The 22,323-nt window shown below is 44.4% G+C and overlaps 2 protein-coding genes and 1 long non-coding RNA gene across 5 annotated transcripts in view; 1 reads left to right on the forward strand and 2 right to left on the reverse strand.

The window, feature by feature from the left end:
• Positions 1 to 428: 428 nt before the first annotated feature.
• On the reverse strand, positions 429 to 13,478 carry GCSH (glycine cleavage system protein H). Its single transcript, XM_070612368.1, has 5 exons — positions 12,913 to 13,478; positions 9,364 to 9,443; positions 7,797 to 7,860; positions 1,998 to 2,129; positions 429 to 1,088 (listed from the first exon to the last, which is right to left on the reverse strand). The coding sequence occupies exons 1-5, from the start codon at positions 13,058 to 13,060 to the stop codon at positions 991 to 993; spliced, it is 522 nt and encodes a 173-aa protein (XP_070468469.1). The 5' UTR covers positions 13,061 to 13,478; the 3' UTR covers positions 429 to 990.
• LOC139082223 (uncharacterized) overlaps positions 12,333 to 22,323 on the forward strand; it is a 43,162-nt gene continuing 33,171 nt past the window's right edge. For 2 of the 3 annotated variants that reach the window (XR_011538016.1, XR_011538018.1), the window contains exons 1-2: positions 12,333 to 12,653; positions 18,916 to 18,975. This is a non-coding gene — a long non-coding RNA (uncharacterized lncRNA). Of the gene's footprint in view, positions 12,654 to 13,513; positions 13,810 to 18,915; positions 18,976 to 22,323 lie in introns of those variants that run through there. The other variant, XR_011538019.1, reaches the window with a different exon arrangement.
• LOC103554674 (polycystin-1-like protein 2) overlaps positions 18,774 to 22,323 on the reverse strand; it is a 97,997-nt gene continuing 94,447 nt past the window's right edge. The window contains exons 41-43 of the mRNA XM_070612354.1: positions 22,040 to 22,141; positions 21,112 to 21,243; positions 18,774 to 19,199 (exon numbers count right to left, since the gene is read on the reverse strand). Coding sequence (XP_070468455.1) covers positions 19,038 to 19,199; positions 21,112 to 21,243; positions 22,040 to 22,141 — 396 coding nt within the window. The 3' untranslated portion in view covers positions 18,774 to 19,037. The remainder of the gene's footprint in view (positions 19,200 to 21,111; positions 21,244 to 22,039; positions 22,142 to 22,323) is intronic.

The following is a 22,323-nucleotide window of genomic DNA, read 5'->3' on the forward strand; positions in this document are numbered from 1 at the left end:
AAAACAGAGGAAGAATGGCACAGATGTTTAGCTCAGCGTGAATCTTCCTTAGCAAAAAAAGAACAACAATAATAACTTTCTATAAGTTAAAATTAGCTGGGCCAGCCCCATGGCTGAGTGGTTAAGTTTGCACACTCCGCTTTGGCGACCCAGGGTTCACCAGTTTGGATCCTGGGCGTGGACTTACACATGGCTCATCAAGCTATGCTGTGGTGGCATCCCACAGAGAAGAACTAGAATGACTTACAATTAGGATATACAACCAGGTACTGGGGCTTTGGGGAGGGGAAAAAAAAAAAAAAGTGACATTGGCAACAGATGTTAACTCAAGGCCGATCTTCCTAAAAAAACAAACAAACAAAATTAGCATCTTCACAAATACTAGCAGAGTCACTAAATGAAATATTTACAGCAAAACAAAACCATGATTAATGAAGTTGAATGTTTTATTATTAAACTGTTTCTTATTTTCCTGCAAGGCTGTTGCTTCACTGTATAAAAATAGCACCAGCAAACACAGTATATGGCAAAATTAAGATAGTACTGTTATTCATCTGACACTGTACAACTAACAAAACTCTTCTCCATTCCCAGTTATTCCCAAAGGAAAGATCATTAAGTATTTTGACCCAAATCCAGAGAGGGATGTAAGCAAGTTACAATATTATATAAGGCTTAAGATAACAATATTATCCTTGAATTACATGATTTTTATAACTACTTTTTACCACAGGTAATTTCAGAAATTTGGAATATTATAACTGGAGCCTAGCCTAAAAATCATAAGGTATTGTGAAAAAACATGCATATTGTGTTTATCTGCAATCATTAAAAAGTTAAGGGGTATTTTCTTCCAGTAGCATGGTTGTAAGAAGTTTCTTTTTCCATTGATATTGCTAAAAGTTGCTATTTTAAATCTATCCACCACTAATTTAAGACAACTATGCTAGATTAAGTTGTTTCATACTAGTTTATTTAGGGGTTCCATTTTCACTCCTCAATAGATTTTATGTATTTCTCATATGCCTCTTCACTCATTAGTTCATCTAGTTCTGAAGGGTTACTCAGCGTCATCTTGATCAGCCAACCTGTAACAGGAAAAAAAAAAGTATTTTATATTCTAATTACCTTTTAAAGAGGAAAAAGTCAAATTCATTGAAAATATAAAATAAATTTTCGAGTGCCTCAAAATTAATCTAGTATTCTTCACATAAATCACTCATTATTTGTTCAAGGAGCTTTAAATTTTAGCCTTAAGAATTAAATTAGTATCTTTGCATATCACAAGTGAAAAACTTAGAATAAACAGATCCTACAGTAATGGATTAAGAACTCTTAGGCTGTAATAAGCATCGAGAACTGACACTGAAGACTTTACACAGGGACCCAAATATACAAGACGCAGCGTATCTTTCTTTAACAAAAGGAGCACCACTTTGTGGCGACTGAAGTTAAGGGAGTAGGGAGTAGTAGTAGAGAGTCAGAAGGACTAGGTGACAGACAACAGAAAACTACAACCCAATCCTCATTTTGCCATTTATTGGCTGTATGACCTTAACAGATAAATCCTTTGGAGCCTAAATTTATCTACAAAATGGAGAGAATTGCTGGTTCCTTACCTCACTGGGTTATTATGAAGATGAAAATGTGAGAAAACTGAAAATTAATACAATAAGTGTTATTCTATTACCACCTTCATTACGCAATATGATTGGATGCTTTATGTCTGAAGAGGTAAATATTTGCAAGTGTTTACGATGAGTCCACAACTATGATACTAAGAACTCTGTAATATAAAGCAGTGCTTTCATCAACAGAGATCTTAAACATAAGATTATTCAGCTACTCTATGTTTTCCTTTTTCAAAGCAGAACATCTCTATTTAGTACCAAGAAGTGCAAAAGGATGAAGTCACAATCAGCTAAAGCTTGCTTTAAATTCTACATTAAACGTTAACTGCAGCAATAATCCTTTGAAAATTTCTAGCAACAACTTACCGTCTTCATAACAAGATTTGTTGACAAGTCCTGGATTTTCTGCAAGAGCTTCATTAATTTCAGTTACTTCTCCTGATAGAGGAGAATAGAGTTCACTAGCAGCTTTTACACTTTCCAAAGCACCAAACTCATCTAAATTAAGAAAATTAAAGAAAATTATTAAATGTCAAAGTTAGTGATCTGAAAATACAAAATATGAAGTGGTCACCTCTAATACAATCATGATAAAAAATTCTAAATATCTTTAAAAATAAAACCATAGATTTTGTCATGCTATCGCCTATGAGAAGGCCAGTAAATAACCTTGATGAAGTGGACCTGTCTGTTCTGGACAGAAGTGACATAATGGTGACGTATCTGAATACTAGCTGTGCTTCAGTTCAGTAAAACTCTTTCAGTTTACTATGGCTCCGAAAAAACAAAATGAAAATTTTAGGAGATTCCAGTCTTGGTAAAGTACCTCCTAACAGACCAAGCTTCCTGCAGATAACAATTATAAACTCTGAACAAAACATAAAAGACAATTATATGAAGGTTCCGTAGAGTGACCAAAAAGGGAGCGAATCCTTGAAAGAAGGGACCCAAACTGGGTGAGATCTTCATTTATACAATTTGTACCCTACCACACTGACCCATCCAAAGAGCACACTGTAACTACAACACAAGTAGAAAACCAGTTTGTTGGTTCAGGGGTCAGGATGGAGTGTGTGGCTGCCAAGGGGGCTGGAAATTGAGGGGTCAAATGCTAGAAAGAAGGTAGCCGTGGTGAAGAGAAAACATAGTCAACAGAAAGATCCCAATATGACCCACAGACCCACATGTTAGAATGAGCAGAGAACCTTAAAGCAGCTATTATAAATATGTTCAAAGACTTAAAAAAAAGATCATCATAATGTGTGAATATATGGGGGAATACTTGCAGAGAAATGGAAATTTTAAAAAGGGACATTTTAGAACTGGAAATATAGTATCTAAAATAAAAAATTCACTGGATGGCATTAACAACAGACTGGATGCAGCGGAAGAAAGAACGTGAACTTGACCAACCTAAAGAACAGAGTTAAAATAACAACACTGAAAGATTAACAGAGCCTTAGTTACATACAGGATAACATCAAGTGATCGGAACTCAATGGGAATGAGAATACAACATACCAAAATTTGCGGGAGAAAGCTAAATATTGCTTAGAAGGAAATTAATATCTTTAGCTTATTTAAAAAGAACACCTTGGGGCCATCCCAGTGGCGTAGTGGTTAAGTTCACATGTCCGCTTCAGCAGCCCAGGGTTCGCAGGGTCAGATCCTGGGTGCAGACCTACACACCAATCATCAAGCCATGCTGTGGCAGCATCCCATATACAAAATAGAGGAAGACTGCCACAGATGTTAGCTCAGTGACAATCTTCCTCAAAAAAAAAAAATCTTACAATCAATGACTTGGGTTTTAAAGACACCACACTAGGCACAAAAGCAGTCAGTTTATATAGAGGAGGTAACACTTGAAAAAAGGGATGATACTGGTGATTGTTTTCTTTTAATGGCTTTCAGCCTGTGAAGACACCAATCTGTGCCATGCAGGGCAGCCAAAATTCTGAAAGAAAATCTCAGCCTTACTGGCTTAAAGGACCAGAAGCCAAGAGTTTGGGGCCACCAAAACTACTGGAAAGTGAGGTGGGAAATCCCAAGAAGGAGAGAGACTAACAGGGAAAGTCCCAAATTCTGTGCATAAACTCTGCCCAGGTCTCTGAAGCATGCATGCACAGGGCAGACTTGAAGTGTCCCAGCTAAGGCTAAAAGAATTAAACTAAGATTACGGCTGCCACCCACCACAAAGCAGACAGCGTTTTATAGTATGAATTTAAAGTCAAGTAAAAAAGTGCTTACTAAATAAAACCTCAAGTTTCCACCTTAAGAAGCTAGAAAAAGAAGAGCAAATTAAATCTAAATAAGCTGAAGGAAGAAAAGATATGAGCAGTACTAATGAAACAAAATAGAGAAATTAACACACTGAAAATTTGGTTCTTTGAAAAGATTAATAAAATTGATAAATAGCTAGGAAGACTGATCAAGAAAAAAAGGGAAAACAAATTACCATAAATATGAAGATCCTATGGATATAAAAAGATAAAAAATATGGGCATCTTCATGCTGAATTTGACAGCATGAAATGGAAAAATTCCTCAAAAAACATAATTAACAAAACCAAGATAACACAGAAAATCTGAATAGCCTCATATCTACTAAAGAAACTAAATTTCTATCAGAAACCTTCACACAAAGAATCTCCTGGCCCAGACTTCACTGGTTAATTCTATCAAACATTTGAGGAAGAAATAACAATTCTGCACATTCTTTCAGAGAGAGGAGGTGGGAACATTTCAAAACTTATTCTGAGGCCAAAATAACTGATTTCAAAATATGACAAAGCCATTATAAGAAAAAAACAGTATCTCTCATGAACACAATGCAAAAAATCATTATCAAATCAAATCAAGCAATGTATCTTTTTTTTTGAGGAAGATTAGCCCTGAGCTAACATCTGCTGCCAATCTTCCTCTTTTTGCTGAGGAAGACTGGCCCTGAGCTAACATCCGTGTCCATCTTCCTCTACCTTATATGTGGGACACCTACCACAGCATGGCTCACCAAGTGGTACCACGTCCGCACCTGGGATCCAAACCAGCGAATCCTGGGCCGCCTAAGTGGAATGTGCCCGCTTAACCGCTGTGCCTTCGGGCCGGCCCCCAAGCAATGTATTTTTTTTTTTTTTTGAGGAAGATTAGCCCTCAGCTAACATCCACCACCAATCCTCCTCTTTTCGCTGAGGAAGACGGGCCCTGAGCTAACATCCGTACCCATCTTCGTTTATATGTGGGACACCTACGACAGCATGGCTTGCCAAGCAGTGCCATGTCAGCACCCGGGATCCAAACCGTTGAACTCTGGGCTGCCGAAGCGGAACGTGCGAACTTAACTGCTGCACCACCAGACCAGCCCAGCAATGTATTTTTAAAAAGATAATTTTTGCATCATGACTACCAGGAATACAAAGTTGGTTATACATTCAAAAATAAATCAATCTTACCCATCACGTTGACAGAATAAAGGAGAAAACTCCTATGATCATGTCAATCGACGGAGAAAATAAATTTGACAAAATTCTACATGCATGAATGATGACTCTCAACAAACCAGATACAGAAAGAAACCTCTTTGTCTGATAATGGGCATCTATGAAAAACTCCACAGCTGAATGTCATGCCTAGATGATCTCCGAGATCGGGAACAAGGCAATGATGTCTACTCTCACCACTTCTATTCAACATTATACTGAGGGCCTTGGCCAGCCAGTGCAATAAGGCAAGGAAAAGAAAGAAAATGCATAAAGATTGAAAGGAAGAAATAAACCTCTTTATAAGCTACATTATTGTTTACACAGAAGATCCAAAGGAATCTACAAAACTATTAGAATCAGTGAATTTAATAAGGCCTCAACATGAAAGCTGAAACTATATGAAGTTTCAAAAGACATGGAGAATATCTTTGGGAACTTGGTATGGGCCAGTGTTGCTCAAACTTTCTTGGTTCCCGGTGCCCTTAGTGTCTCAGTAACTTTTTATGGGGATCTGTAGACCAAAACAAATACCTAACAGTTCAATTTATTAAGAGGTTAGGTCCAAACTACTTAGTAAGTGTTTACATTCTAACAATTGAGTAGCTGTTTGAAAAATTAATACACATACATTGAAAAAAATTTTCCTTCTTAACTATAGCTATTTACTGATATGTGTGTGTCTGTTGTGTACTGTACAAATTCTTCATGAGAGAATCCGACTGAACAGCATCCACTGCCCTATTTGATGTTCCACACTGATTTTTGTGCAGCACTTGCTTCATAGATATATTTCCCAAAGTAATATACAGAAATCTAATATTGAAACTGTTAACTCCATTAAGCTATTAGTTTGTGCAGTATCCAACAGATACTGAAAATTTAAAATCTCTCAGAGCATGCCATGGCACTGGATTATACAGTTTGGGAACCATGGAGACAGAGAAAGATTTCTTAGAGAATATACAATGTTCTATACATTAAAAAAAAAAGAAAAAAAAACTTAGACTTGTTAAAAATTAAGTGTTTCTCAGCAAAAAGCTGTTAAAAAAATGAAAAGGCAAAACCACAAATCATGACAAAACATTCACAAAATTTGGTGTTAGTACTGTCAAGTCAATTCTGACCCTGTGTGCAGCAGAGCGGAACCCTGCCTGGTCTTTTTTGCCCCATCCTCTCATCTTCCGGCACTGTATCAGACAACGCTCTGCTGCTATTCATAGGGTTTTCATGGACAATTTTTTAAGAAGCAGGTGGCCAGGTATTTCTTCCTAGTCCGAGTAGTCTGGAAGCTCCACTGAAATCTGTCCACCATGGGTGACCCTGCTGGTATTTGAAATATTGGTGGCATAGCTTTCAGCATGACAGCAACACACGGCTGCTACAGTATGACAGATGGGTGGTGTGTTTCCCTGTCCAGGAAACGAACCTGGGCCAGCAAATCTTAACCACGAGACCACGAGGGCTGGCGTGCAGAGTGGGTACACGGTAAATAAAACAACATGAGAAAAGAGAACAAGAACTGTGCTCGGGTGTACAGAAAAAAGAAAAACAGACAGAGATTATCAATCGCAACAGTGGTCTTACTATGACATCAGAAAAGGTTTCTAGGAAGACCTTCAAAAGAGGAATATGATGACCTATATTATCTAATGGCCAACCAGGATGTTGAGAGCCAGGAAGTGGAAAAAGTTCAAACAAGATAAATGATAGGGAAACTTTAAACAGAAAAAGCCATAGCCAATACTGTCAAGGATATTTAGAACACAGACACTTAAATTCTGTAGGGCTGTCTTATACATGTCAAGGAACTCATGAATAATGTATGTGGTACTACTAGCTAACATTTATCTAGTTATCTTATGCCAGACTATGCTAATTTCATTTAATCCTTTTAGCAACTCTCTGAGGTAGGTATTATTATTATCCTAATTTATAGATGAAACCTAAATTAAGTAATTTCCCCCGAATCACACAACTGATAGATTGTGGGGCCAGGATTTAAAACCAGGTTCTGACTCTGGAGTCCATGTTCTTTCCTGACATTCTTTACTGCCTCCAGAGAAAAGCAGATTGTTCTTTTTAAAGTTAACAGACCAGCTACATTACACTGCCTCAATGTGTGTGTGTGGAGGTGGGGAGGGTGCTGAGAGCCATGCCCCTCTACTGTGTCTCACCTTCCATTACAAAGTCTGAAAATGTCCGTTATTCTCCTTTCTGTCATCCCTTACAGCTGGGGGTGGCAGTACAACCCAGACCAGGCTAACGAGATACAAGAAAACTGTGTGTTGAGAGATTTCTGGCTGAGATGTTCTTTCCTGATAAAGAGACAAAGAAGAGAGCCTGTTCTTCTCTTCCTACTTTTGGATATTGTCATTTGAGAATGTGATGCCTGAGGATTTTGCAACCTCTGACACACTGAGGCAGAAAAATTACAAAAGAAGTCACGTCCTTGATGACCTTCACTGACCCACGAGCCAATCTGGCATCCACCTATCTGCAGACCGCCTGTATGAGATAGGAGAAACCTCTACTGTTTAATCTCCTTTCACTGGAGTTTTCCGTTCCTTGACTAAAAAGCTCTCTAACTGATCCTGCGTCCAAACAAGTTGTTATTCAAGGTAAAGATCAGGTAAAGAAAATTCATGGCATGAATCATGACATAGCAAGATGAGAAAAATACTCACCTTGTTTGTTCAATTTTGTCCCAACTTCAGGCAGACTACAGTAAACAACATCTCCCAAAGCTTCCTAAAAAACAAACAAACCTCTAAGAAATCAAGTTAAATCTCCTAGTAAATAGGAACAAGCCACAAACACTGAATTCCCTATTATTCACATAGTACATATTTTACACTTGAGGGGCCACATTCTTTGGTGTTTCTTACAAACCTTTAAAAACACAAAACTATTCTTGGCTCAGGACCTGCAAGAAAACAGGCCACCAGCTGGATTTCCCACAGGCAGTAGTGACCCATCACAAACCATATGCCTCAAAAAAGATTACTAGTTCCTCTGAGAACAAACACACTTTGTGCCTTTCCATCTCTACAGTTTTACCTAGGCCGTTTCCCCTACTGCATTTGCTGAAATCCTACCCACTGACTCAGCAAATCAGTCCTCATGCCTTGTACTCCCTGAAAACCTTAACTCCAATAAGAAGTGATCACTGGGGGCCGGCCCGGGGGCGCAGTGGTTAAGTGTGCACGTTCCACCTGAGCGGCCCGGGGTTCAGTGGTTTGGATCCCGGGTGAGGACATGGCACTGCTTGGCACGCCATGCTGTGGTAGGCGTCCCACATATAAAGTAGAGGAAGATGGACACAGATGTTAGCTCAGGGCCAGTTTTCCTCAGCAAAAAGAGGAGGATTGGCAGATGTTAGCTCAGGGCTAGTCTTCCTCAAAAAAAAAAAAAAAAAAGTCATCACTGTATCAGAAGAGTGGGTTACAACCACATGTACCATTCAGGTCATCCATCATATAACCTGTTGTATGTTGTTTTCCATGTAGGTAATTCCCCTCATAGATAAAACTCCAGGAGGAGAGGACAACACTTACACAGTATTTCACAAAGCACCCTGTACTGGGCCTCAGTAGGTACACAGATATGCCAGTGAAGATACAGTTGTCAGTGATTCTCAATATCTGAGACTCCAACATTTCTGAACAACAGTATATACTCCCGCCAGGTAACATCCTTTCTTCCTCCTGCCCCACCCTCCCCACAGATCCAGCTGAAAATCACTGACCCATGCTGCTATCCGGCTTCTCAATTTCTTTTACACAACATCTCAATATGAGATCATTGGGAATAGGGGAATTAATGGAGAAAAAGATAGGCTAACTAAAAGGTTTCCCTTTGCACAATGTGTGCCAATCCAGGTCTACCCTCTTCTTCATGTTCCCCTGATCATGTGTATATCACTGTATCCACAAAACACTGTCAACACTCCAGCCTCTTTGCTTGTTCTTTTTCTGCTTTTCCTTAACTGCCTCAATATGAAACAAACATATTTCTTTCTTAAATAAGGTATGTTTTCTGCTTTTAAGTGTTAACCTTTCAGTATCTCTTAAAACACTATTTACAGCTCTAACGAAATTGTTTTACTTGTTTTACCTATGACTGATGATGTTCTAAAGGCCTTTAAAAAGGGCCCAAAATACTAAGGGGCAAGATAAACAATTTTTAAAAGGTAGAGACAATCCAATTTAGGCAAGAGCAGACTGTTGTAAATATTTCAAGATAATCCAATACCTGTGCAAAATTGCTGATTCCCACTGTTCCAATACCATTTTCTGTTGTTATCCATTCATGTTTGTCTGTGAATTTACGCACTAAAAACAGAAGACCAATAGTTCAGAAAAGCAGCAGCATCACTTCTTAAAAAGCACTTTTCATATCAATGCTGTCAAAAGGCACAACCTTCCCAGCATGTGTGTCTGACTCACTGACATGGCCTTTCAACAGCACACTGCCCAGGAAAAAGCCAACCACGTGCAGATGGGACATCTCAACAGTGCTCTCATTTAGGCAAAGAAGGCTTGATGTGAACACCTGGTACATCTTTTGGAGATCTGATTATTTACTCTAACACTTAGTCTAAATTACAAAAAAAAACAACTTTTGGAGCACATTTCAAATGTAAACTTATCTATTACTGGTGTGTCTTGTAGAAAGAAGTCTGTCCTTCTGAAGAAAGACTTTGAGGGATGAGATTTTGGGAAAAGCATGAAGACTGCTCATGAGTTATTTAACCTAAAAAATAAATCAATAATGTGCCTCTTTAGGTAGAGTTCACCTAACAGGACTTAACTGCAACTTGATTATAAAGTGGAATCTTACAGGAATGAAACTGACCTGGAACAATTATAACTTGATTAAGTTCTTAAAATTCTACTTTAATCTAACTCAAGCCTACCCTTGAAGCAAGTGGCTACCATCATCTAAAGAAGCAAACTATACGATCAGATCTCAACAGTCACCTCATAGCTAAGCCACTAACTGGTGCAAAGTCAAGCTCTGCTCAACATTCATTGGCCAGGTAGGTTAGGCCTTGGCTTTATGAGCTTCTCATCTTCAAAGACATGGCCAAACCTTTCAAGGATTCCTGGAAGAAAGACTGACCAAAGTTCAAGAGATGTGAAAAAAATTATTTAGGATTTAATGTTAAAAGTACTTGCTTTAAAGAGTAAATAATTTTTTTCTGTCATCTTAAATATATATCACATTCTGAAGCAAATTATTTTTCCAAAAATAATGAATCAGAAGTTAACAGGAAAATGGTTCATTAATTCCAATACTATTTTAAAGTAAGCCTTGCTAGTTCACTCTTACCCGTTAGCCAAAAGATAGCTGTATTTAAAAGAGCATCGAACTGCTTTGATTGCACAGCACGGAAACACAGCAGAATGTAAATAAAGAGCATGACAACACTTTTTTCCACCTAATCATTAAAAAACTTAATTTTATACTCTTCAGGGGAAGAAGTTGCAAAATCTGTCACAAAGGAACTTAAATCTGTCACAAAGGAACTTGCTTTGCCTCATTCCACTTTAAATAACTGACTGCTTCAGGGCAATCTGATCTTTGCGTAAGAAAGGTTTAAGGTTTGTACTCGCTGTTCTGACTGCAACACTCTCCTCACTGCTTTTTCTAGACAATTTCAGATCTCAACTCAGAAGCTCTTTCCTGCCGAAGCCTTCGCGAGCCCTCCAAGCCTGGGCTCCTGGGCCATCCACCATACTCCCACAGCACTCTGCACCACTGCCCTCCCACCCTGACCCCCAACGCACTCACAGCACTCAACGAGCTACAGATCCAGCCTGTTTCTCAGTTCCCCCAGGAAGCACACGGTAAGAACAAAGCAAGCAAGGGCGGGCTTTCTCTCATTGGTATTCCCAGTTCTGAACACAGTGCTTGGCATATAGTAACCACTCAAAAGCTGCAGTGTAATTTTTCAAAGTGTAAGGGGATTCTGAGCTAAATAATACATATAGTTATTTGGCTACAACATTCAATTCTCCCTATCATTCTCTTACAGCTCTAGAACTGGCAGTTTCATAAGCCCTTTAAGTAAGCGCTGGACAACCGTAAATACATGACTTCTCTGAGACTACTGTCCTGATTCTGGCCTTGCCGTCCTGCCTAATTGTTAAGAGAATCTTACGAGTAAGACAGCTCTCATGTTCAATTTAGCAACTGAGCAATCACAGGGTTAGAGGAAAAGGCAGCAACATCACTAAGCTCAATGCTCCTAGGTCCATTTGACTTCAAAGTCCGTTAAGTCTTTTTACTAGACCATGCTATTTAGGCTAAAGACAATTAGTACAATTCTCCTTTAACCCTTGGCCCGACAGGAAAAAAGTGGACAGATTAGGTAAATAATTACTCTCTTACTGAGCCTTGAAAAACATGGTTTTTGGCCTCAGAAAATTAGGCATTTCGAGTAATTCATGAAAATTTGCATTTTCCTCCTTTCAAAGTGATCAGATAAAATATATTAATATTGGTCCTTTTTTGACTATTTGAGTCAATACACTAACATTTAACAACAAGTAACATTAATCAAGCACTTACTATGTGTCAGGCTCTATGTCCAGGAGTTACATTATTTCATTTCATCCTCCCAACAACTGTGAGGTGAGGATTCTCATTTCCATTTTTCTGACGAGGGAAACAGACTCCAGAGAACTTAAGCAACTCTGCCCGAGATCAGACAGCTCATAACATGTGGGACCAAAAACTGGAACTCAGGCCTCTTATTAAAACCCTAGGTGTTCAATCAAATCATGGGTATTGCTATTTTGGATAATATTTAAGTAGGAAACTGGAAAACACAAAAAACCAGCGATAGTGTAACACAGAATAACAAAAACACACAGACTTGAAATGCAATTCTCATCTGAGACATGCTTCTCTCCCTTACATTCAAATTGGTAACGTATTGATAAGTGGCACCAACGGACGTGAGATTATATTACCCAGGGGGAGGATAAGCATCTTGAGGTTCCAGACTTTGGAATGAATAACTTATCAACTCTTCCAGTCCCAAACAGGTTTCTAAAATAACGAACTGCATGAGACGACAGCCATGAGAGACCTACGCTCCCTAAGGAAGAAGCCTGAATTTCTGGAAGCGCAGTCAGCGTCTCGAGTGTTCGCGCACTAAGAAAACCGTTTTCCCGCTGCGATGACCGTGCTAAAGCAGCACAGGTGGCCAAGACATTTACGGGCAGGTCTCCCAGCTACTCAAGTCCCTTAAGTGAGGCCTCAGTTCAGCCCCAGCACACATCCAGGACTCCATCTCGACTCCAGCAGAAGGTCTCTGTGCAGAGTCCAGAGAAGACTCTGTTTCATACCCCCGCTTTTAGGGAAGAGCCGAGTCTCCCAAGGTGTGCTCGCTCTAGCTACTAAAACACTAGATCGAGCGCTCTCCTTTCAGGAACCGCTCTTGCTTCAGTTCTCAGCGATGGTCCACGCAGCAAACCGAAGCCTATTATCCGTCTCCACTTTTAGGGTCCATCCACGATGCTCACAAGTGCGAGGTAAGCCAAGGTGACCAAGAGGCCCGGCGCCGCAGGCCTCTCCCCGGCCCCGCCCGGCTCCAGCCCGCAGGACAAAGGCTGGGGGGCCGCCCGCGCCCCCGCGGGAGGGGAGCCGCAGCAAGAAGACGCGTGCGCGGGGGTCGCCTCGCCTGACCGGGGCGGCGAGCAGCGGGGCTCGCGGCAGGGAGCGAGGTGGCAGCGGGCGCCCACCCCCTCCCCCGAACGGCCCGGCCCGCCCCACGTGCCCGCCCGCGCTTACCCGAGAGCAGAGCGGGGCCGGTGCGCAGCGTCCGGGCGGCGCCCGCCCTCAGCCCCAAGGGCAGCGGCGGGCAGGGCACGGCGGGGGCCCAGGCGGCGCGCAGGCTGCAGGCCGCGGCCCGTGCCCTCCACGCCGCTCGCAGCGCCATGTTCGCAGAGGTGCGGGGGTCGCCGGGCAGAGCCGCAGGCACCGCGGCCGGCGGGGGCGGGGCGGGGGCGGCCCCGGACCGGAGCGAGCCGGAGCGAGCCGGCTGGTCCGGGGCGCGGGGGCGGGGCCCCGGGGGGGCGGGGCCTGATCGGGCAGCGCGAGGGGGCGGAGACTCCAGGCCTTCCGCGGCCTCTGATAGGGCGGTGCGCAGGGGGCGGGGACACTCGGAAGGGCTCGAGGTCCGGAGAGGGGCGGCGGGCGAGGGGCGAGGGGCGAGGGGCGAGGGGCGAGGGGCGAGGGGCGAGGGGCGAGGGGCGGCGGGCGAGGGGCGGCGGGCGAGGGGCGGCGGGCGAGGGGCGAGGGGCGGCGGGCGAGGGGCGAGGGGCGGCGGGCGAGGGGCGGCGGGCGAGGGGCGGGGACTCCCCGGGAGGGGCGGAACTGCGTCTCCGGCGTCGTTTCCGGGCGAGTGAAAGCCGTGGGTCTGTAGGTGCCGGCTCTGCGACTGGCCTGGGGAGTGCGCGGCTGGCGTCTGCGGGGGCGAGCAGTGCTCCAGGCACGGTTGGCTCTGTCGGGCTAGCGCCTTCCGGTGCCATGTGGCCCTGGGCTCCGCGGGAACGCAAGGTGCTCCCAGTCCTGTAAAGGGATATGGCCTCGCCCTTCTGCAGAGGATTAAGGTCACCCAGAGCGGCATTCATAGCCGGGTCCAATCAATCATACCAGCCGAGGACGGTTGTTGGGCATTGGCCAAAGGTGCGCTGACACAAATGCAGTTTCTCTTTGACTTTTTGAAATACTGAAAACAATCTAGGAACCCACTTTACTTCTTTACGGATCCCAAAAGACCTAGGGTCCTCAAACAGGGATCAGACAGAATCATGAAGCTCATAGAGGGGCAAGGACCTGTGCAAGGGTCAGGAGTGGCTTCTTGGTGGAGACTGGACCGGAGCCGGCCAGCTAATGCGGGAGCAATCAAAAGTCAGGGAGTTGACCCCCAGCATGGGCAGTCCTTGCTTTAGCAGCCAGCCCTGTGATCAAGGCCTTCTGAGAAATGCGGAGGATGGGCCCTGTCCCAGGAGACAAAAATTAATTAAGTTCCTGGAAGGACCTCGCTTTCACAGATTTTGTGGAGTGAGCATGAATCAGCAAAGAAATACTGGAGTGAAAAACACCTCAAGCTCCACGCCTTCAGTATTACAGGGTGGGCACCTAGAAGAGTGTGTGTGTTTGTGTGTGTGTGTGTGTGTTTGGGAGGCCCATATGTTGTTGCACTGAGCTTCTGCCTCACTTATAAAATTGGGATTGTTGGCACATCTGTGCAGTGGCTTGCAAGAGCTGTCACGCTCCATTTTCCTCTAAGTAAATAATGGTCATTTATTGAGCCCTTGCTTTGTGCCTGGGACTGTGCAAACAGGATCCTTTTAATCCTCTCCAAACCCTTTTCTGGTAGGTATCACACTCATTTCATAGATGAGGAGCTGGAGGCTCAGAAAGGTTACTAACTTGCCCGGGAGCGGAGCTGGGAAGGCATTTTATACCTTAAGCAGCTGCTAGGTGGCAGTAGCAGGACTTGACCTCCCGTCTGATTCGCAATCAACTCCTCTTAAGCACTGTCCTACTTTCCTCGGTTTGAGATGCTGACTGGCTCACAGTGGTCTACTCTAAACTCTAGATCTTGGCTAGTTTCCATAATGTCAGTATTCTGGGGTTGTTTTTCTTTTTCTGTTATACACTCAGCTACGGTTTATTACAGCAAAAGGATACAAACTAAAATCAGCCAGGGGAATTGATAGATGGAACAGAATCCTAGAAAATTGAAAAGATGGAGCTTCCAGTTGCCTTCTCCTGGAGTCTTGGATAGCATTAACTTTCCTGGCAACAATGTGTGACAACACACATGGAGTATTGCCAACCAGGGAGGCTCACCTGCGCCTTGGTGTCCAGAGGTTTTATTGATCACATAGACCCAGTTGGCTGTCCACATGGCTGACCTCAGTCTCCAGCTCCTCAGGAGGCAGAGCTAATACTGTGTGACCTAACGCCCCCACTCTAAATCACATTATTAGACTATCTGCGTGGCCTGAAGCCCCCATGTAAATAAAGACACTTTTATTAGGCAGGACATTCTCCAGACTTCTTTGGGCCAGGTTAGATTCTTTACAAGAAACAAATCTAAATAAAAGTTTAACGGTGCCTCATATCAGTACTGTCATGAAGCTACTGTTTGGTTATAGTAGCTACCATTTAAATATCTTATATATTCTAGGTCATTTACAAGCATTGTTTCCAATTATTGCAGCAATATTTTAAAGTAGCTGTTAGGATATTTTATAGATGAAATAACTGGCGATATTTTATAGAGATGAAGTATAAACGTGCCCAAAGTCACCAAGATAATAAGTCATAGAGTCATATTTCAGAACCAGCCCAGACACCAAAGCCTAGCCTCTTTTCATTTCATCACATGGCCTCCTGCAAGGGACTGGAAGTATTCTGTTTTTATTGTTTTGTTACAAGCCGTGCCCTGAAGTATTTATTCCCAGCTCCACTAACTGGGTGGGAAGAACAAGATAACATATCAGTGTGTAGGCTACTTTATAGCCCCTTCTACCAAAATAATAGGAAGTGTGTCATTTTTTTTTTTTTTGTCCAGCAAACATTGAGGATAACAAAATTTTTTTTTTCAATCTTTGTAACCTCCATGGCTTGAGATTTGAAAGGTGAGCTCATTGTACACTTGGTACAGACACCTGAAAATTGCAAGTGGTCATTTCTTTCAAGTGTCTCAAAAGGGGCCCTCCTATCTCTTTGAGCGGATATATATTTTTTTCTCTCATAACAATACTTTGAAGTAGTTGCCAGTTTGATATTTACAGTCAATAGAGAAGTGGAGAGTAGATGGGAAAGATGAGAAAGAGAAATGAAGAACTTACAACTTCTCCAGATCTTAGAACTTTTCCTACTTAAAACAAACAGCCTGTATGTGTCTGGTTAGGTTTCTGTACCAGTCGATCAGGAGATGTGTACACCTTCCTATGGGCTGTTTGATGAGCATCTCCAGCTCATGTTCACGCCTGACACGATAAAAATTGAATGATGGGCTTTTGGGTGGATAGGAGATGATGAAATCCCCAAGGTTCTATGTATATTTCATGTTTTGTGGCTTTCTGTTTATAAGGGATCCTGGGTTTTGATTCTCAGGGTAGTGGGGTAGGATCCTGATTAAACCATGATGAAAAAAAATTAAGGTCTTATTCGGATGAATGGCTGGCAGTAGTTCAGCTCCTGGGTTGATTAAGTCAGCTGTTTAATGACCATATCAAGCACACATGCTACTCTTGTCTTTCTACTCTGCCATGTTCAGATTGTTCCCCATGGTCTCAAGGTAGCTGCCCAGATTCCAGGACCAGATAGTGTCACACAGCATAAGATCCCATCTCTATGTCTCTCTCTTTTTTTTTTTTTTTTTTTTGGTGAGGAAGACAGCATGGCTTGATGAGTGGTGCATAGGTCCACACCCAGGATCCAAACCCGCAAACCCCAGGCTGCCAAAGCCCAGCACACGAACTTAACCACTATGCCACCGGGTGGGCCCCTTTATGTGTCTGTTTTTATTAGCAAGCCAACCTTTCCCGGAAGTGTCCTGGAGAATTCTCCTCATTTTTTCTTGGCCAGACTGGGTCATGTAGCCACCCTAAATTGCTCCCTGTCAAGGGAAATGGATTACCATTATGAAGGCAAATCAGGATTTACCTTGAGGTGGCTACAGGGTCACCCTCCCATGAGCCCTGTCGGGGAGGGGACTCTGATAGCAGGGGGAGAGCATGCAATGGAGTTGGGGCAGGCACCCAGAATATCTGTTACAGTAGGTGCGTGAGGCAGTGTGAGGAGCGACAAGACAGGGTGACCTGGACGGACTATGTGAGGTGCTTGCCCTGCATGGGGCATGGGAAGTGTGCACTTACCCACACAGACACCTGGGAGCTTCTTGTTGTCTAGATCTGTCTAAATTCTCAGAATTTAGAGCATGGTTATCAAGTCTGCACATTGGAATCATCTGGGAAGCTCAAAAAATACTGGCGCCTGGCTCCCAGCCTAGAGATTCTGATGTCTTGGGATGAAGTCTGGCGATTCTAGCATGCAGCCAAGATTGAGAACCACTGGTGTAAATCCAGAATTCTCAGACTCTCATCTAAGGAACTCTAGCCCTGACCGAGGTGCTGCCATACTGGACGCCGTGGTCAAAGAGGTTGGGGGTTCCTTACACATTTTCTCTCTCATGCTCATCTCCTCTCATCTCAGGAGACTCACAGGGCACAGTTAGCATATTAAAAGCCCTCCCGATTCCCATTCTGAAGACCTTGTGTAACCTTTTATAATCCAATGTTTCCTCCATTTATTTGATCCAGAAACATTTTGGGGAGATGACACCTGGTATGGGTTGAATTGTGTCCCCTAAAGAGATACATTGAAGTCTCGACCCCCAGTACCTCAGAATGTGACCGAATTTGGAAACAGGGCTTTTGCAGATGTAATTCATTAAGATGAGGTCATCACGGAGTAGGGTGGGCCCTTAATCCAATGACTAGTGTCCTTATAGGAAGAGGAAAAGGGACAGAGACAGCCATACTGGGGAGAAGGCCGTGTGACAACAGAGGCAGAGATTAGAGTGATGCATCGTCTGTGAGGCAAGGAAGGCTAAGGATTGCCGGCAAATGCTGGAAACTAGAAGAGAGGATTCCTCTGGCAAGCCTTCCGAAGGAGCAGGGCCCCTTTGACACCTTGATTTCAGACTTCAGTCCCCCAGAACTGTGAGACAATAAACTTCTGTCATCTTAAGCCACTCAGTTTGTGGTGCTGTGTTCCGGCAGCCCCAGCAAATTAATATGACACTGTGGGGGACTGGAATTGGCCACCCCAAGATACGTCTCTGGCATGAGGATTATTTGAGGCTGATTGCTTTTGAGAAACTGGGACAGGGAAGGAGGCTCTGAGGAGTGGAACATTTACATTTAGGAGACATTTACATTGTAAAGGAACTCTCCATCTGTAAAGATATCCCCCTCTCTGTACCAGGAAGAAGGGGTGATGACCTTCCCTCTAGAAACTCTTAATCAATGCCAAAGGCAAGGATTTAAATCTGCATTTTATTGTGCTTGTCTGGTAACCTCCTGTGACTGACTTCCCTCCCCCTCCCAACGTTGGCATTTCCTTAAGGATTAAGCATCTTTCCTTAGGCTAGGAACTGATTGCTGTGCTCACCTGTGACCACCCAGCTCAAGACAATAGGCTTGCCTCCTGCTACGCCCTCTGAGACAGCAGACCCACTACCTGCTGTGTCCATCAAGTGCTGTGCCCACAGGACAATCTTGTGACTATTGTGGGAGGGACATTTCAATCATATGTGAAACACCCTGTTTGGGGGTATATAACCACTCTGTGCACCCCACTTCTTCGGTGCCCTTTCTTCCTTTGGGAAGAGAGGCCCCGGGCCATGGTTCCTCATAAAGCTTTGTTTAATTTTCTCTTGCTATTCGGTCTCATGTGAATTTAATTCGTTCTCCGGCCAGACGAACCCACATTAGATTGAGGAAAAGCCTTCCTCCCCTACAACGCCCCTTAGCATCTCTTGGACACAGTTTGAGAAACCCTGAACTAGAATCATTCAAAGGCAACCCCTCACCGACCAAGGAGATGAAATAGTCTGTAAAGGAGAGTTTTTTCCCCCTGAACTCCAAGGAGGATTTGTTTTATTTCTAGGAGGAAATACATTTGAACAAACAGTCCATGACAGGAGTGGCAATTGTGTGTATGTATGCATGTATATGTTTTTCTTATTTTTTTTTTTTTACTTGCCAGGCGTGGGGATCTTCTATGGACACAGAAAAACATTGACCTGGAGAGATTATAGCATCACTGGTAAGTGTAGGCGGAGGTCCAGGCCCTCCCCCTCTACGGATGGCCGTGTGGAGAGGAGCAGCTTAAACCTGGGGTGCAGCTGGTGCAGGTGGAGGGAGCCGGGCCTCTGACGGCACCTTGGGCTGCTCACTGCTGCGTCCAGGCTCCTGTCTTCTACATTTAATGCCCAGGAAACTGAGTATTTTCATCAGCAGTAAATCGGCGATCTCTCCTTCCTCCGTCAGCTGCAGAGGGAGAAAGACCCATGTGATGTTACATACGTTACATACCATCCTCTTGGGGGCTTTTCTTTCTAAGGGGAAACCCTGGTTTTATTGTCCAATTTGGTCCTGCCACAGGCACTTCATTGTTTAGAGTTGCTTTTGTGTTGGGAGTCACCTTCTTCTGAGAATCCCAAGGGTGTGTGCTGCGGCCTTAACCCCCAGGGGCTTCCTTCTTCCCCTCTGATGAGAATGCCGGAATGCCCTCCACCGCCCACAACAGAGGCTGTTAGGAATTTATGTACAAAGACCCTCATGCGTTGCTACTGGGCACGTGAAATGGTGTGGCTGCTTTGGAAAACAGTTGGATGGTTCCTCAAAATTTAAAGCAAAATTACCATATGACTGGTTGAAATAAATTTCTAGGCCCAAGATGGAGCCACTCCTGTCCTGGGTGCCATGTCAGCAAACTGAAACTTAGGTAACTTGTGTCCCTGGTAAATGCTCCCCTTTACTAGAAATGCAGTATATCCTATCAGCCAGTCCGCAAACACCAAGCTGACTCTGCGCTCTATTCTTATCTCCGTTTCCTTCTCACACCAAAGGTGACTGTGTGGCCGCAGCCAATCAGATATTTTCTATTTTTCTCTTCCTTGTTCTTTATCCTATTATAAAAGTTTCCTGCCTTCCACCCCATTTTGCAGTTTTCTGAATGGAGACTGTCTACTTTATGTAGTGCAAAAGCTTATTTGAATCACCTAAATTGTCTTCTTTAATCATTTTTTTGTTTTGGGGGTCTTTTTTTTTGGTGAGGAAGATTGACCCTGAGCTAACACCTGTTGCTAATCTTCCTCTTTTTGCTTGAGGAAGAGTGGCCCTGAGCCAACATCTGTGCCCATCTTCCTCAATGTTTTTTTTTTGTATGTGGGATGCCGCCATGGCATGACCTGATGGGCAGTATAAGTCCACACCCAGGATCCGAACCTGCAAACCCCAGGCCGCCAAAGCGGAGCACGCCGAACTTAACCACTGTGCCACCGGGCTGGCCCCATTTAATTACTTTTTTTTTTAACACGTTCTCAACCTTGGCTGTATATTAAAATCTCTTGGGGAGGGCCGGCCCAGTGGCGCAGCAGTTAAGTGCACACGTTCCGCCTTGGTGGCCCGGGTTCGCTGGTTCAGATCCCAGGTGTGGACATGGCACCACTTGGCAATCCATGCTGTGGTAGGCATCCCACGTATAAAGTAGAGGAAGATGGGCATGGATGTTAGCTCAGGGCCAGTCTTCCTCAGCAAAAAGAGGAGGATTGGCAGCAGTTAGCTCAGGGCTAATCTTCCTCAAAAAAAAAAATCTCTTGGGGAGGGGCCGGCACCGTGACTGTGTGGTTAAAGTTCCACAAGCTCTGCTTTGGTGGGCTGGGTTCATGGGTTTGGATCCCAGACGTGGACTATTCCACTCATCAGCTGTGCTGTGGAGGCAACCCACATACAAAAAATAGAGGAAGATTGGCACAGATGTTAGCTCAGGGCGAATCTTCCTCACCAAAAAAAAAAAAAAAAATCTCACAGGGAGATTTCAAAAATTCCAATGCTTGGATCATTGACCCAGGGATTCTGTTTTTATTGGTCTCAGCTGCAGCAACAGTGGTTCCCAAAAGCCCCAGGTGATCCTAGTGCACAGTCAGGGCTGAGAGTCACTGGTGGAATGAACACAGCCCCATGCTGGGGATCAGGTGACCCGATTCTAGTCTGCCCTTCATTTGCCTGTGATCTTGGGGAAGTAATTTCCTCCTTCTGGGCCTCAGTTTCCCCTCCTGTGAAATGAGGGCTTGACCTACAGTGGTCTCTGAAATCTTCCTAACGTATGAAGCTGCTCAACCAGCCTCTTCCTAGTTCAAGGTCAATGACTGTTGAAGACCAGGCCAAAGGGACTCACCTGATAGTATTCTTGCTCCTCATTGAAGGCCACCAGGATGACAGAGATAAAGAGATTCAGCACCACAAATGTCATGAAAACGATGCAGGACCCAATCAGGAAGGAGCCGAGCACTGGGCTGTAGTCCAGGATCTGCCAGGAGGAAAGCCAGAGTTGTCCCCCGGGGTCCCGTGTCCTAGTGGCCATCAGAGGGCAACTGGTCCCCTACTAGGCACCATCAGAGGGCAACTGGTCCTGAAAGCTAGGCAGAGCCTGGAGCCAGGAAGGTCCCCTTCTGCCTGGGGGCTGAGAGTATGGACCTGCTCTCCAGAGCTGCCAGGGGAGGGAAAGGGCCCCCAGAGCTGCCATCTCCAAATATGGGCACCATTTCTGGCTAGGGCCAGGCGCATTCCCTTCTGGAGACCCCCCAGCGCATCCCTCCTCTGGACAGCCAGTGCCTGATGTTCTTCTGTAAGCAGGGGTCCCCAGGGCGAGCTGTGGGCAGTAGTGCGGGGCTGTCAGCCTGGAGAAAGGGGGACCTTTTTATTTGTCCAAAGTTGCCCCACTCTTGCCAGGCCATGGACCCAAGGGGTGACATGCACTGGGGAGGCATTTGAGGGGGGTACTTTTTTTTTTTTTTTGAGGAAGACTAGCCCTGAGCTAACATCTGCCACCAATCCTCCTCTTTTTGCTGAGGAAGACTGGCCCTGAGCTAACAATCTGTGCCCATCTTCCTCTATATGTGGGACGCCTGCCACAGCATGGCTTGCCAAGCAGTGCCATGTCCGCACCCAGGATCTGAACCAGTGAACCCCAGGCCGCCAAAGTGGAACATGCACACTTAACCACTGCGCCACGAGGCCAAGCCCCAAGGAGGGGCACTCTTTCTAATTTTCATAAGGCTTGATGTAGATGGCCGTGTTCACATCCTCCCGCCCCACCCCATTACCTCCTCATAGTTGAAGATTCCTAGCTGAAGGCTGATCATCGTTTCTGCCGCATCAAAGAGGGTTTTGTAGGAACGAAGTTTCCAACCGAATATTAAGTTTGACTGTTACGGAAAAAGTCCTCATGAACAGGGAAAGAAGCTGTGCAACCCCCCAGAGCCTGCTGTTTGAGAGCAGAGTTGGTGGTCGGGGTCAGCCACATCCCGGCCTGGCAAAGCTGTCTGTACCTACAGGGTCCCGCAGGTGGGTACGTGTACACACCCAGTTCTGTACGTGATACGTGTGC

Source organism: Equus przewalskii, chromosome 3 (genome assembly GCF_037783145.1).
Source record: "Equus przewalskii isolate Varuska chromosome 3, EquPr2, whole genome shotgun sequence".
Classification (NCBI taxonomy): domain Eukaryota; kingdom Metazoa; phylum Chordata; class Mammalia; order Perissodactyla; family Equidae; genus Equus; species Equus przewalskii.

Bases quoted from the DNA above. Each gene is read 5' to 3' on its own strand.
- GCSH (XM_070612368.1), bottom strand. From the start codon at position 13,060: ATGGCGCTGCGAGCGGCGTGGAGGGCACGGGCCGCGGCCTGCAGCCTG. The intron at 2,130-7,796 runs GTGAGTATTTTT...TTCTTAATTTAG, and splicing joins GACAAAATTGAACAAACAAG to ATGAGTTTGGTGCTTTGGAA. The intron at 1,089-1,997 runs GTAAGTTGTTGC...TTCCTGTTACAG, and splicing joins CAAATCTTGTTATGAAGACG to GTTGGCTGATCAAGATGACG.